The 14,581-nt window shown below is 41.5% G+C and overlaps 1 protein-coding gene across 3 annotated transcripts in view; it reads left to right on the forward strand.

The window, feature by feature from the left end:
- Positions 1-14,581, forward strand: part of si:dkey-92j12.5 (multiple PDZ domain protein) — a 40,712-nt gene that overhangs the window by 2,345 nt on the left and 23,786 nt on the right. For 2 of the 3 annotated variants that reach the window (XM_067578487.1, XM_067578495.1), the window contains exons 4-19: positions 894-1,121; positions 1,427-1,495; positions 1,880-2,002; positions 2,197-2,280; positions 2,577-2,684; positions 4,722-4,824; positions 4,973-5,064; positions 5,475-5,688; positions 5,978-6,052; positions 7,148-7,227; positions 7,471-7,617; positions 9,089-9,274; positions 9,472-9,633; positions 9,980-10,189; positions 10,923-11,093; positions 12,472-12,595. In XM_067578487.1, coding sequence (XP_067434588.1) covers positions 894-1,121; positions 1,427-1,495; positions 1,880-2,002; positions 2,197-2,280; positions 2,577-2,684; positions 4,722-4,824; positions 4,973-5,064; positions 5,475-5,688; positions 5,978-6,052; positions 7,148-7,227; positions 7,471-7,617; positions 9,089-9,274; positions 9,472-9,633; positions 9,980-10,189; positions 10,923-11,093; positions 12,472-12,595 — 2,176 coding nt within the window. The remainder of the gene's footprint in view (positions 1-893; positions 1,122-1,426; positions 1,496-1,879; positions 2,003-2,196; positions 2,281-2,576; positions 2,685-4,721; positions 4,825-4,972; positions 5,065-5,474; positions 5,689-5,977; positions 6,053-7,147; positions 7,228-7,470; positions 7,618-9,088; positions 9,275-9,471; positions 9,634-9,979; positions 10,190-10,922; positions 11,094-12,471; positions 12,596-14,581) is intronic. The other variant, XM_067578503.1, reaches the window with a different exon arrangement.

Below are 14,581 nucleotides of genomic sequence, written 5' to 3' on the forward strand. Positions count from 1 at the left end.
AACTCATTTGTCAGTGGTAAGCATCGTGGCTTGGGTCAGTAATTGCCTGTTGTGGTGCACTGTAATAGGCTAACCCTATAAGCCCCACTGTCTACACACACACACACACACACACACACACACACACACACACACACACACATTATTGCATTAGCCTGTTTGCATCTCTGCATTCCAGGAAACATGGCACTGGATTATGTCAAATGTTTCTGGATTTTTATCAGGACTGGCATTGACATAATTAGTTCCAGTGTTTCTTATAAAAATGAGAGTTTTTATATAAAACAGGGATATATGTGCAAGTCAATGGAGTGTGAAGTTGCTTATTAGTATTTTGACAGTGCTCTAACAGGTCAACTGTGTACAGATCTGAAATAAGCATCTGCTGAAACTCCATTTTCAACTTTGAAACAGAAAACCTGAAAGAGAAAAGGGAAGGGTTTTGGGGTTATGTGGCATTGAAGAGGAGCTTTTATCTCAGTGTTCCTTCTCTCCTATCTTCTCTCTGCTTGCTCAATTTTAAACCTTATCCTGTTTGGGGTTTTTTTCTTTTGGCTAACACACATTTACCCTTCTTCCCTCCACCTTCTCCCACATTTTTCATCATTGTCTCGTACCAACAATTCCCTTCTCTTCCCACTTCTTTATCCTTTCTATTACCCATCCCTCCATCACTATCTCACCCTCATCCTATTCCTCTCTGTCTCCATATCTCCTCTCTTCAATTAATGCCTCCACCTCTTCACCATCTCTCTATCTCCCTCATCCATTTCCCTCCAAAAATTCATTCTTCCTTCCCTTGCATCCTTCAATCCTTCCCTCATTCATCTATCTCTCTCTATCTCCACCCTCTTCTCTCCATCCCTCCCTTGCTGCTCTCTCAACCCTACCAGGGGAAGGGCATTTCCAAATCTGTGTCCATGAACTGTGGCCCGTGCCAGGGCATAGCGCTGGATGTGAAGACGCTGAGCCACAGCGATTCCTACACGTGGGCCATGGAGAACAGAAGACCCAGCACGGCCAGATCCTTCCACCGGAGCGGCAGCACCTCGTCTCTGGGCTCACAGGAGATGCCCTTCTCAGACATCTACCCAGACAACTGCATTCACACTGAATCTCAGGTGCATAAAATATCCATCATAAACGTCAGGTTATAGTTTGAAGAGTTTAGTAATAGGAAGCGAGTCCATAAGCCAGCTGAATATATATATATAAATATATATATATACAGTATTTATTTTATTGTAAAATCACCATTCAAAATGTCACATTTTGCATTTGAAAATATCACATTATATGATAAAACTCAAGTACTGTTAGATATGACATCGTCTGAGGGTTTCATCTGATGGTAAGAAGCTGCTCAGCTCAACCTGATGTCCTTTCAGGTTTGCTTTTATTTTACACCTGACATTTATTTTTTTAGTACTGCACTCCCCCTCGAATCTCCCGAAGCATGTCGATGGGGAGAAACCTGTCTGCTATTGCTCATGAGGTACAGTAAGCTGACATGTGAGGAGTTACTGTAGATAGTCACATGTTTTTCCTTCCCTGGGATGTTGTTGTTAGAGTGGAAACAAATTATTAGTCAATTAATCAATTAGTTGATGGACGATTAATCTGCAACTATTCTGATGGTCGAATAATCGTTTTAGTCATTTTTTAGTGTAGCTTCTCAAATCTAAAGATTTAAACTTGTAAACTGAATATCTTTGGATGAAAATTTTTCAGTTTTCCGACATTTTAGAGACAAAACGATTAATCGAGAAAATAATCAGCAGATTAATGGAATGATGTTCATGAAAATAATCTATAAAATAGATTCTCTCTCTCTTCCTCTTTGTCTTCCTCCCTCTCGTTCCAACCTCCGCCATGTTAGAGGCGTCATGTGGAGATGATCGAGCTGATCAATGATGGGAAGGGCCTCGGCTTTGGCATCATAGGAGGACGCAGCACAGGAGTCATGGTCAAAACCATCCTGCCAGGAGGAGCTGCTGGACGGGTAAATCAGTACATCCCATAATAAAACTTTAGCAAGTTAAAGCAATAGTTCAGTATTTTGTGCTGTCTTGATGAGAGTTAGATGAGAAGATCGATACCACTCTCATATCTGAGCTAGAAGCTAGAAAAACAATCATGTTACTGCATCTGGTGTGTTTGTATGAATGTTTTTGTTGTTGTCTTGTGTCGTCGCAGGATAAACGGCTGCGTAGCGGAGATCAAATCCTGCGTATTGGAGATAAAGATCTGGCTGGCATGAACAGCGAGCAGGTGGCTCAGGTGATATATCCATTAGTAAATATTTACAGAGCTAGATGATGAGATGAAGTGTTTATTTCTCTTTATATCTCTTTATATTTCTCTTTATCTATTAGATAATATTATATAATGATGATTGATGTTAAAAAACAGCTAAATCAAACTGAGCAGCCTCACCTGGTCGTTGTGTGTTTCTGTAGTACAGTATGCCATGCTGGCAGCTGTCTCCCAACAGATTTTTGAATTTTATGTTATTTATTTATTCATTGTCACACACGATCACTTTCCATCCTTTCACAAATGACCACCTGGCCCAGGTGCTGCGAAACGCTGGTAGCAAGGTGAAGCTGCTCATCGCCAGGGATATCACCAAGGGCAACCACCTTTCCTCTCCTGTCCTCAGCCAGGACAGCCTGGATGACAAGGTATGTGTGTGTGTGTGTGTGTGTGTGTGTGTGTGTGAGAAGAATAACAGCCCATATTTCACCACGTTTTATGTGGATGTCTAATCAGGGTTGATGGTAAATGTAGTCAATTGAAGCAATAATTCCTCAGTGCATGCTATATTGACCCAGAAAGCTGCTCACAGAGCTGAGCCGGCAGTGCCTACACGTACCAGGATGCATTGCACACAAGCTGAAATTCATTGCAGCAGAATCATTCAGTTTCTGCTGGAATCAGAGGAATCAGAGGGCAATTTGAGCAAAGCACCACCTGTCGCTGTTTGCTCTCAGCAGGTTTCATATCCTGTTCTACAGCTAACTCAGCTGCAGTCTCAGCCTCTCATTTCTTCGGCCGTATACTCAAATAAACAGGGCTGAAGATCCGAGTCAGCCTAAACACTGTAAAATGTGTCCTCGTCCAGAACATACTCTGCACTCATATTTTGGGATGCAATTTTCACTGTTGGAAATGCAGCTAGTTTGCAATACAAGCAAAGAGAACCAGTAAGTTTTGTTTTTAGCGGCATCTAGAGCACACCCCCCCGGCTATCCAGAGGCACAGACTAGAAGCTGGAATAGCCTGTAGTCAAATGACGGCGCCGGCGCCGGAAGGCAAGGAAAGTTTATTTGTATTACACATTTCAACAAGGCAACTGAAACATGAAAGGCATCAAGAACAAATGTAAAAGCAACACAAGGCAATATTAAAAGACATTTAAATACAATTAAAAAGTGTTAAAATGGAAATAAAAATAAGCTAAAATAGAGTAAGATAGATAAAACAGGAGATTAAAGTTACAGCGCAGTTTAAAATATTAATCAAAAGCCTCACATTTGATTTAAAAAAAGAAAAATCTTCAACTTTGATTTAAAAGAACTGAGAGTTGCAGCAGAAAACCTGCAGTTTTCTGGGAGTTTGTTCCAGATATGTGGAGCATAAAAACTGAAAGCTCTCCATGTTTTCCATGTTTTGACTCAGAAAGCAGACATGTCTCAGATGACCTGAGATGTCTGGATGGTTCATAACGTAGCAGAAGATCAGAAACCTAAAGCATTCAGTGCTTTATAAACTAACAGCAGTATCTTTAACAGACAGGAAGTCAGTGTAAAGATCTGAGAACTGGACTGATATGATCCACTTTCTTGGTCTTAGTGACTCGAGCAGCAGCGTCTGGATCAGCTGCAGCTGTCTGATGGATTGTTTAGGGAGACCTGTGAAGACGGCGTTACAGTAGTCGAGTCTACTGAAGATAAATGCAGGACCAGTTTCTCCAAATCCTGCTGAGACATAAGTCCTTTAATCCCTGATATGTTCTTCAGGTGATAGTCGGCTGTAACTTTGTTATTGTCTTAATGTGGATGTTGAAGTTCAGGTCCATGACGACACCAAGAGCTTAGTTTGTAGTTTTTAACTTTATCGATTGACTTTTAATTATTCTTCCTTTGCTCTAAAAACAATTACTGAAGTTTGATCTTTGTTTAATTGAAGAAAATTCTGACACATCCAATCATTGATTTGTTTAATGCACTAACTCAGTGCTTGTATTGGACCAGAGTCCCCTGCTGATACGCTTATGTAAATTTGTGTGTCATCTGCGTAACCGTGGTAACATATTTTGTTGTTTTCCATAATCTGAGCTGGTGGGAGTTTGTAGATGTTGAACAGAAGACGTCCCAGAATGGAGCCTTGGATGTGTAATTACCTACAGACACAAAGTAGTCCCTGTCCTTTAAGTAGGATTCAAACCAGTTTAGTACTGGGCCAGAAAGTCCCACCCAGTTTTCCAGTTGGTCTTGTAATATGTTGTGGTCGACTGTGTTGGAAGAACAACAGATTTTGCAGCTGCGTCCCAGAGACGCCGAGAACATCGACAACAACTGCAGATGCAGGTTCAGATATCGAGAGATGAGGTTGAAAATCAGCGAAATGGTCCTTTAAAGTCAATTTTAATGTAAAATAACAGTTATTTGAATCCAAAAAGATGTACATATGTTTTTTCTTTCTGTCCTTCTCTGCAGCTCTGTGACTTGAACGACGACTATGAGTTCAGTGTGCAATTCACTAAAAACAGCCGGGGCCTGGGATTCACTATTTCTAGCTACATAGGTGACCTAAACTCAGGTAATAATATCTACTGTAAGCTGGTAGGGATCATTACTCCAAGATAAATAATAAATGAATAATATCTCTATTATACAAGCCAGTAGAAATACTGTATGTGTTGAGCTGATAATGTTTTTGTTTTGTTTTGTTATCCTGCTCTCTTCAGTCTACAGCGCTGGTGTGATAGTGAAGAGCATAGTGAAAGGCAGCACTGTCGATCAAGATGGACGCATCCACATCGGAGACATCGTTCTATCTGTGAGCTCCAGTAAAAAACACAACAGACTTTTTTTATTGTGCTCTCTGAAGACAGACACCTTGTTGTCTCCAACAGATTCTCTGCTGAATCTCAACGATTTCAGCATCTCAAAATCTGCACAGTTTGCAACTTTTAGTAGTTCTGTATTCACCAATTAGAGTCTTTTTTAGCTGATGAAGGAGTATTCTACTAGTTTTACTTTTACTCCTATCCATCTCTTCATCATCCCTGTTTTTGCCTGATGCTTTCCATCTTGTTCTTTTTAATTTTTTATTACTATTGATTTCTTTTTACTTTCCATTTAATTTAGCTGCACTTGCTGTGTCTTTACTTCATCCACAAAAATGTTTCTTCTATCTGTGTCATAGCAGTGCCCTCTGCCTTCATCTGTCTGTTTCACCTCTCTCAGGTCGACGGGGTGAGCCTGCAGGGCTGTAGTGAGCAACGTGCAATGGAAGTGCTGAGGAGGACGGGTCCTCTGGTCCGGCTGAGGTTGTTGAGGAAAACAGTCCGTCTTAGCCACATCCTGCCCCCGGTCCCTCCCCTACAGCCCCTCCGACACTCCCACAGCTTCAACGAGGGCAATCCCTACAGAGTGGGCCTCAACAAGATTCAGGAGACAGGTGCTTTGTGGTGGAAGAGAGGAACATATCATGAGGGCATTGCTTTTGATATTGAAAACTAAATAATGTGGCATGTACTGGTCTATAGGTGCTACCTGCATTATGTAGTTTCATTTTAAAGATCTTTTGGTGCTTCTTTAAGCTGATGATTACCTTTGATAACTCTCGCATGTTGCCATGTCTCAAATGCTTGCTGTGAAAGTGTATACATTATTTTTTATTTAACTCAAGTGTGTTTGTGAGCATGTGTGTTTGGATCTGTGCTCAAACGTGTTTCCCCATCTCCCAGGAATCTGCTCACTGCGTGAAATCTCCCGGCGAGCAGCATATGCCAACAGACGACCCCGACATGATTCCAGAAACGGTAAGCTCCCCTTCCCATACTGCACCGCAGTCTGGAACCGGATCATGGGACTTAGTCTGATATGCTGAGTGGGCTCAGGGAACAGCAATGTGGCAGTGAAGCATGCTCTTTGATGGGAGTCTATTTATAGTGTTGTGCAATCATGTGTTTATCCAACTCATTCAGCTCATTCCAGATGATTTGTCTCTCACCCCGCCTGCATATATGGCTTTATTTAGACAAGGATTTTTGGGCTTGATTAGAAAGCACAGCCAAATAAGCCCTGATTGCTGTGAGGCTTTAATAGATGAACAAGAAAACATTTGTTTGCCAAGAAATCAGATGGTGGGTGTGAATACACATGCCTGTGTGCTTGTACTGTGGGCGTGTGTGTGCATGTATGTGTGTGCATGTATGTGTGTTGACATTCTGCTGGAGAATTATGCTGCCTTCCCTCTATAAAACAGGAGAGGTGATGTTTTCATATAGGATCCTATTCTTTATTGAAGGAATTATCAAGGGATAGGGTAATGTGACTGGGCTGCTTGGTGTGTGTGTGTGTGTGTGTGTGTGTGTGTGTGTGTGTGTATGTGTGTGTGTGTGTGTGTGTGTGTGTGTGATATGACGGTAACTTTTCTATGTGTGTGTGTGTGTGTGTGTGTGTGTGTGTGTGTGTGTGTATGTGTGTGTGTGTGTGTGTGTGTGTGTGTGATATGACGGTAACTTTTCTATGTGTGTGTGTGTGTGTGTGTGTGTGTGTGTGTGTGTGTGTGTGTGTGTGTATGTGTGTGTGTGTGTGTGTGTGTGTGTGTGATATGACGGTAACTTTTCTATGTGTGTGTGTGTGTGTGTGTGTGTGTGTGTGTGTGTGTGTGTGTGTGTGTGTGTGTGATATGACGGTAACTTTTCTATGTGTGTGTGTGTGTGTGTGTGTGTGTGTGTGTGTGTGTGTGTGTGTGTGATATGACGGTAACTTTTCTATGTGTGTGTGTGTGTGTGTGTGTGTGTGTGTGTGTGTGTGTGTGTGTGTGTGTGTGTGATATGACGGTAACTTTTCTATGTGTGTGTGTGTGTGTGTGTGTGTGTGTGTGTGTGTGTGTGTGTGTGTGTGCACAGGAGTGAAACTGACACCAGCTGAGGAGGAAGACCTGAGGAAGAGGTGGCAGCATGCAGTTGGACCCCGTTATGACGTTATTGTATGTCTCTCTGTAATGAAGAAATGCATTACATTCATAAACAAATCTAGAAATAAATGTTTTATGACATAATTTCCCTTGTACAAGACTACATATAACTATCCATGTAAAGAAAAAACTTCCTTCCCTCACAGACTGACGCCTACACATCTCCTCTACGGTCCTTTTACCTGTCAAACTTTACTGCCCTGCTTCTTTTCTTCCTGTCTTTACCATCACTCATGTTCACCATCACTCTTTTAGGTTTGTCAGCTGCAGCGTTTCAGTGAGACGAGCGGTCTGGGCATCAGTCTAGAGGCTCGGGCAGGGCATCACTACCTGTGCTCCGTCTTACCTGAGGGGCCTGTCGGCCAAAGCAGCAAGATCTTCAATGGAGACCAGATATTAGAGGTAATCGACTGATACCGTAAATACTTTCAGCCAACTGTTCTGCAACTCATCCTTTAGTCATGTAAGAAGGATAAAGTTATGAGAACATGTAAATTGGAATACAATATAATCTGTGTGGGAATGATTATTTGTCACATCTGTGGGATACACAGTTTAATGACTAATAAGAAAGCTAATAATCATTGATTATCTTTAGTTCACAGTAGCATAGTTTCTGTTATGTGTCTGCCTTTCATTCAAGCAGTGGAAGCAATGAGTGGTTTTAGAGCAGCAACTGTATAAACCTGAAGTGGGACTATGCTCATTGCATAGTAAAAACATATTGTATGTATATCTGATAACAATAATTAGATGACAGTTTGTTTCTTTAAACCTGCATGAATCTATTTTTCTGGCTAATAGGTAACAGCACAATAAGACCTAACAGTGACCTAATATCACCTTGTTAAGTTGATGTGGCAAACGTGTTAGCAAGCAACTATCTAAACACATTGAGCATTAGCATTAGCATTGTTTGGACTTGTGTTTTTTGGTTTATTATGGTCTCCAATGCAATAAATATCTATTCAGCCACTAAATGCTGCAGTCTGTTCGCTAGTCGCTGTTCTGGTCAGCTAGCATAACAGTAAAGTTACAGAAACAACAAGCAGAAAGACACTAAAACACACCATAGAGCAACCATAGAGGGAAACTGCAGAGATGGATAATCATTACCAGTATCATTATAAACTAAACCTTTCACATTTAACAAAGCAAACAAAACAAAACATTTTTTTTCCATCATTACTATACAAATATCAGTTAGTTCAGCTTTAAACCACATGATATAGTCAGTGCTCACTATTTCAGTAAATAAGAAGGTGGGTGTGAGTATGTGAGTATCTGTGCATTTGTACTGTAGGGGGAGATCTTGCCCTCCTCCCCTTCCACTGGGCAAGTTCACGCACCCACACATATCACTCATCATGATGAGCAGTCAGTGTGATGAACTCTTGGACAATCTACAGTACAACAGCTCGCAATATAGAAAATACTGCAGACGGGCTGGTGTCCCTCCTGTCTCTGAGTGTGTAACATCTGTGTCGCTGTGCAACGCTTTGATCTCCACCAGACGACACCAGCGTGTGAAAGCTATTGTTCATCTATGTTTTTAAATGAGCCTCACTCGGTTTAGCAGGCCTCTATTACTTTCAACCTTAACTGTGCTTGCTGTGAGTTGATGTTCTGTGGCCACTAATTGCTACTTGATACCCAAAAATGAAATGTTGCTTGAAAAAATCTACTTTTAGTACTAATACATATACACACACACAAACATGTCTCTAAATATTGTTATGTTAATGTTAGAGGAAGGGATTACATACTGCATCTTTAACATCTGACAAACAGCTTAAAGCATGACTCAGCCAATCACTGACCTCAGGAATATCTATTTTAGAAACTGTAAACACAGTATTTCTCTTCCTGGCAGGTGAATGGGATCCCTCTCATTGGAGAGACACACAAGGAGGTGGTCAATATTCTGAAGGAGCTGCCGATGAGTATATGCCTGGTATGTTCTCGCATTTTACCCCCTGCGATTCCTGACAGTGATGAGGAAGAGGACGATGATGCCCGTCTCACCCTGAAAGAGCTGCTGGCTGAGTTCAATGACAAGGTGAACGCATGCATCAATGGACAGATGAGCTATGGAAGGAAGGATGAATGGAGGGATTAGTGTTAAGCTTTCCCCTTAAAACAATATGAACATCAGAAATATTTCACATCCTTTGCAATTGAAATTATACTCAGAAGTGCCACTGATGCTCTTCTCTTGCATCCCTTTCCTCTGTACTCTCTCTTCACTTGTCTCAGTTGGACCAGGGCTGTGTCATTCCCTGTCCTACAGCTGAGGACATCACCAAACGTGGCGTGCCCCCCATGTCACCTCCTCTGGCCATGTGGGAGAGAGAGGCTCAGGTGGTCGAGCTGGAGAAAGGCGAGTCGGGACTGGGCTTCAGTATCCTGGACTACCAGGTCAGAGACATGCCCCTGAGCCTTTCTACAAATAGAACAGACTGGATTAGACTGCAGTCTAAGAATATCAGTGTGGGGTTGGATAGGGTGAACACTAAGAAAATGGAAAAAACACGTGGACTTCTGTATTTTAAAGGGCAAATTCTTATATGTGTGTTCACGAAACCTTTGAGACTGAAAAAGTTGCTGTTTTAAATTCTGAATAACAAAAATGTCCACTCAAACATTAACTGTTTTCCCCTTTATGAAACCACCCGATCCTTTTGATTTTCCTGTGTTTGTACTGTGTCTAACACATGTCACAGTATATCTTCAGCATCCGTTCCATTCTTATGTTGAACTATAGGATCCAGAAGATGCCACTAAAACAGTTCTGGTAATCCGCTCCTTGGTTCCTGGAGGTGTAGCAGATCGAGATGGTCGCCTGCTTCCTGGAGACAGACTCATGTTTGTCAATGAAACTGACCTTGAAGGCTCCAGTCTTGATTATGCCGTGCACGTCCTAAAGTCCACCGGCTATGGCCCCGTCCACATCGGTGTTGCCAAACCGCTGCCGGTATGTGAAGAAAACAAATCTTAGTTAGTTTTATTTTGGGGCATTTTATGCCATTATTGGATATTTGACAGTAGAGGGATGATGAGGGGGGATACAAAGGTCCCCGGCTGGGTGTGAATCTAAACCCTCAGGTTACCAGGGCAACCCTTAAATCAAGAAGTATATTTAAATATAAAATAGTTCACGTTTAGACACATAAAGACATCAAAGAGATAGATACTATAATAAATAAATAATAATAGATACATTGTTGATAAATGTATATTGTCTGGCAGTATGTATCTGTGAGATGTGTTTTAAATATATATTCATTATAATGGACTTTAACATACAAATACCCATGAATTCTCAGGTGGGTTGATATTTCATAAAAATATTTTCCAAACTGATATTTTACATGAATAAAATCATGAAATAAATGACATTTATGTCACAGATATGCAAGTTAATTAGTTAAATGTATGTTTTTCTTGAGGGTTTTGTTGTGGACTGTGGCTTAGTAACAAGGAGCAGAGAATCCAGTTACAGGCCGTCTGAATATTTAATGCAGCTGAGAGATGAACACAATGCTTGACCACAGTACAGATGGAGAGGGAAGAGGAGAGGATGGTGTCTAATTTACACTCACCTTCTTTTAGCCTCTTTGCTTCCATGTGAATTTACTCACTTTTAAACACGCTGACATTTTTTTTGCAAACTGCTAAATTTCAACTTTGGAATCTTGCGTTCTCAGCTGGAACTGTGCGGCGGTTTGACGCCCATCTCGGAGAGGAGCACTCGAGCTTCCTGCGATGACACTGACAGCCACACTCAGGTCAGCCTGCTAGCTGAGGCAGCCGAGGCTAACACCAACACCTGCAACTCTGAGGACAAAAGCATCATCCAGCCGTGTTGCACCACTACGGTATGTCATGGAACATTCATTTAACATCAACCACAAAAATACTGTTTAGTTTTATTTCTGCACAAATCTTTGTACACATTTTCTGTTTGCTTTTTATCCTCGGTTGTAAAACAGAACAAAAAGAATCAAAGTTAGTACGCAGGAGAGTAAACCTGCACACAGAACTGAGTACAGAAAATTACTTTACTGGGCTTTTTATTCCTTCTTTAGAAAGCAGCAGTAAAGAGAGGACAGGACAGGAAAGGAGGGAGAAAGAGATGCAAGAAGCTGCTGCACTCAATCCAGGGACGTTGTGGTTCATGGTCAGCTTCCTAAACCACAGCGGCAGCTCGACACAAAACATTTTAAAAGATTTTGAGCCAGTATTGCTCAGAGTTTGTCCGTTATTTGTAAATCTGGAATAAATAGAATTGTCAGAATTTAAGGGGAATTTAATCATGAACCATAATCTAACAGTAATCCTGTAAATGAGCACTTGTCTGAGACTCAACAGGTAAAATCTTGCCAGTAACCTTCACAGTAACCCTGCAGCAGTCTGAATCATTGCTCATTACTATGCAAACCTGAGATTCTGTAGCCATTTTAGCTGCTCTGAAGGAGATTACCATGACAGTGTCTGTTCTCTCTGTTCACGTTCTATAGTGGAAGCTTACAGCCGTCTGTAATCAGTATCACTGGGTCAGGCACAGAGAAAGTGCTCAGTGTCAAAGACTTGTTTCTCCATTGTGGCCTCAACTCAATCCTATTGAGGCAGCCTTTTGTACTGGCCTTTGAGTAATTACCAACAATTGCCTCTGAGTGGAAGTGCTTACTGCTTGAACGACATTGGCACCTGGTCTAGTGCAAGAACATACTGTACTGACTGAGGCACATACACACATGCACACTGACACTCAGAGCAGCAAGTGTCAGAGTGTTCTCATCAAAGACAGGCTTGTTGCAAAGGTACCTTCAGAACTTCTGTGATGCTTGTACTTTCAGTGAAGGTTCAAAGAAGATCTCCTCACTGCCCCCTTTTCTTTGTGAAATGCCCTGAGGGACTATAGAAGTCTACCTCGCTGCGTGTTTTACATCTTCGAATTACTCCAAAGGCCTTCACCCTGGACACTTAGTTAGAAGTTGTTTGAAATCTTTTTCCATGTCACACCAGGTATCTGATGTTTGTGATGATACTAATGTACCAGGTTATCTTTGCAAAATCCACTACTTTTGTAGAAGTTGTAGGATTTGTTCCACAGCGGTGTGCACACTTACCTGCAGTATGTTGTTGGAGTTTACAGTTCTTAGTCATTGTTGTTGATCCCATTCAGGCCTTTTTATTTGTTCACCAACCACCACTCACAATTATTTGTGTGTTTGTCGTGTTCTCTCTACACAGGAAAACCAGCTGCGTCAGCGCTTTGGCGACATGGAAGCCGACAATAGGCAGCAAGCGCCACCTCTGCCCCCCCGCACCAGCTTTGAGAGGACAATCACTGTTGTCCGGGGCAACCGTAGCCTTGGTATGTTCTCCGTCTTTCTCATGATGATGGTGTCTTGGTGTGTGTACGTCGCTGGCATGGCGATAATGGCGATAATAGGCGGTGGTGATGACGACTACCCTGAAGAGGAGTGGTGATGAAGTGATGTGGTCCTCGTACCTGAGAGGAGATGATAACTATGTGTGTGTGTGTGTGTGTGTGTGTGTTTCTATGTGTGTGTATGACTGTGTGTGAGGCCACTGATGAGGTCAAAGCAACATGAGAAGACATGAAGAAGTAATATTAAAACCAATGAGGATATCAATATTAATTTGAATGTTGAATATTATTGTTTTTATACGCCAGTGTTGACAGTAAATTGTCTTAACTGCTGACAGGAAGGAAACAACAGGGTGTAAAAGCGCTCCTGCACTTTCAACTAAAGGCACCGTGCAAAGGAAACAAAGTCATTTATATTCTAGAAACGTGCTCTAACAAGGCACCACAGTACTAATACTACTACTGTGTGTGTGTGTGTGTGTGTGTTTGTTCATAGTTAGAGAAAATCAAGGTCATAACCTACAGTCTGTGTGTCACTGAATTCTTTGGTTTCATCTGTTTAAAATATTGCTGAGATATTTCCTGTTTCCTGTGGTTTTGTGGAGGGTTTTACAGACTGTGTGTGTTTTTGGTTTTGTAAATCTAAATATATTTGAATTTGAAGCAACAGCTTCAGCATGGGCAGCATGGAGTCACGGTGTCTATCTATCTGTAAGGCTTGAATATGGGGGATTTTTTATGAACAATTGTATAGTAGTACAATATTTATTTGTACTACTTTTCATTCTTCCTATTATTAGGTGCCATGTACAACTCTGTCCATTGCGTAACTATGACTGTATGTCCAATGTTGGAAATGTGACATACTAACATGTTGGCACAGTGTACGGTCGGACTGTTTGGTTTTTAGAGCAGGTTGTTAAAGGAAAAGGTTTGATGGACAAAAATGAGGACTTTTTTTCTTGCCTTGCTCGTCTAAAATAATGATCATAAAGAAATCTTTACTTCGTGTTGAATGGTGTCGAGTAACTGCACTCACTGTACGTTTATTGAACCCATAAGTTTTGTTGAGGTCAAAACAATTAGCGACAAATAGAAATCCCTTTGGAATTAATCATAAGTTATTTTAAGGTTTTACAGCATTATTTGTAATAGAAACATGTATTTTGATGCTGTGTTATAGTATTTCAATTCATCTGGATTATGAAACATTCATCATTATTCCTTAAAACATCCTCTCATGTCTTTGAAATGTTTGTCTTCTGGTTGTCCTGTCAGCGTCAGTAGCTGTGTCTCCAGTCGATTGTATTCCAGGCACTATGATTGTATTGTAATTTGAATGTAATACCAAAAATTAATAAACTATTTATTTGATCAAAAATAAGCACAAAGTCATTTCTTTGACCAGCTTCAAATTATGTACGACCATAGTGTTGTGGATGTGCGTAGTCTTCCATTAGACTGCTCTAGTCTAGACTGTGTAATATGTCGTAGCCTTTTCCTGTCTGCAGTGTGTATATATGTGTGTGTGTGTGTGTGTGTGTGTGTGTGTGTGTGCGTGAGGTGTGTGCGCGGAGGTGTGTGTGTGCAGCCTGATTTACCTGCTTCCGCCTGTTTGCATTAATGAAGTGTTTGTGTAATCCGCCTAGCGTCCAATGTGATAATGCCAAAGTCAGGTGTTTGTGCGACTGGCATGTGTTACCCTCAGTCACCTGTGCCCTATGCCCTCTGTGGTTGTGCGTGTGTGTGTGTTTGCAGTTGTGTACCTTATGCGAGCGTGACTGTGAGGGATGATGCTGTGTAAATGTCAAGCATGTGTAGCCGTGTTTGTGTGCTAATCTGCCTAGTGTCTGTCTTGATTATGCTGATTATGCCACTGTCAGGTGTTTGTTTGGGCGACTGTCTGTCTGTTTGGCATGCATTCAAAGCAGCCTTAGCCAACCCTCCACTCACCTGTGCTTGTGTGTG

This window comes from Thunnus thynnus, chromosome 3 (assembly GCF_963924715.1).
Source record: "Thunnus thynnus chromosome 3, fThuThy2.1, whole genome shotgun sequence".
Classification (NCBI taxonomy): domain Eukaryota; kingdom Metazoa; phylum Chordata; class Actinopteri; order Scombriformes; family Scombridae; genus Thunnus; species Thunnus thynnus.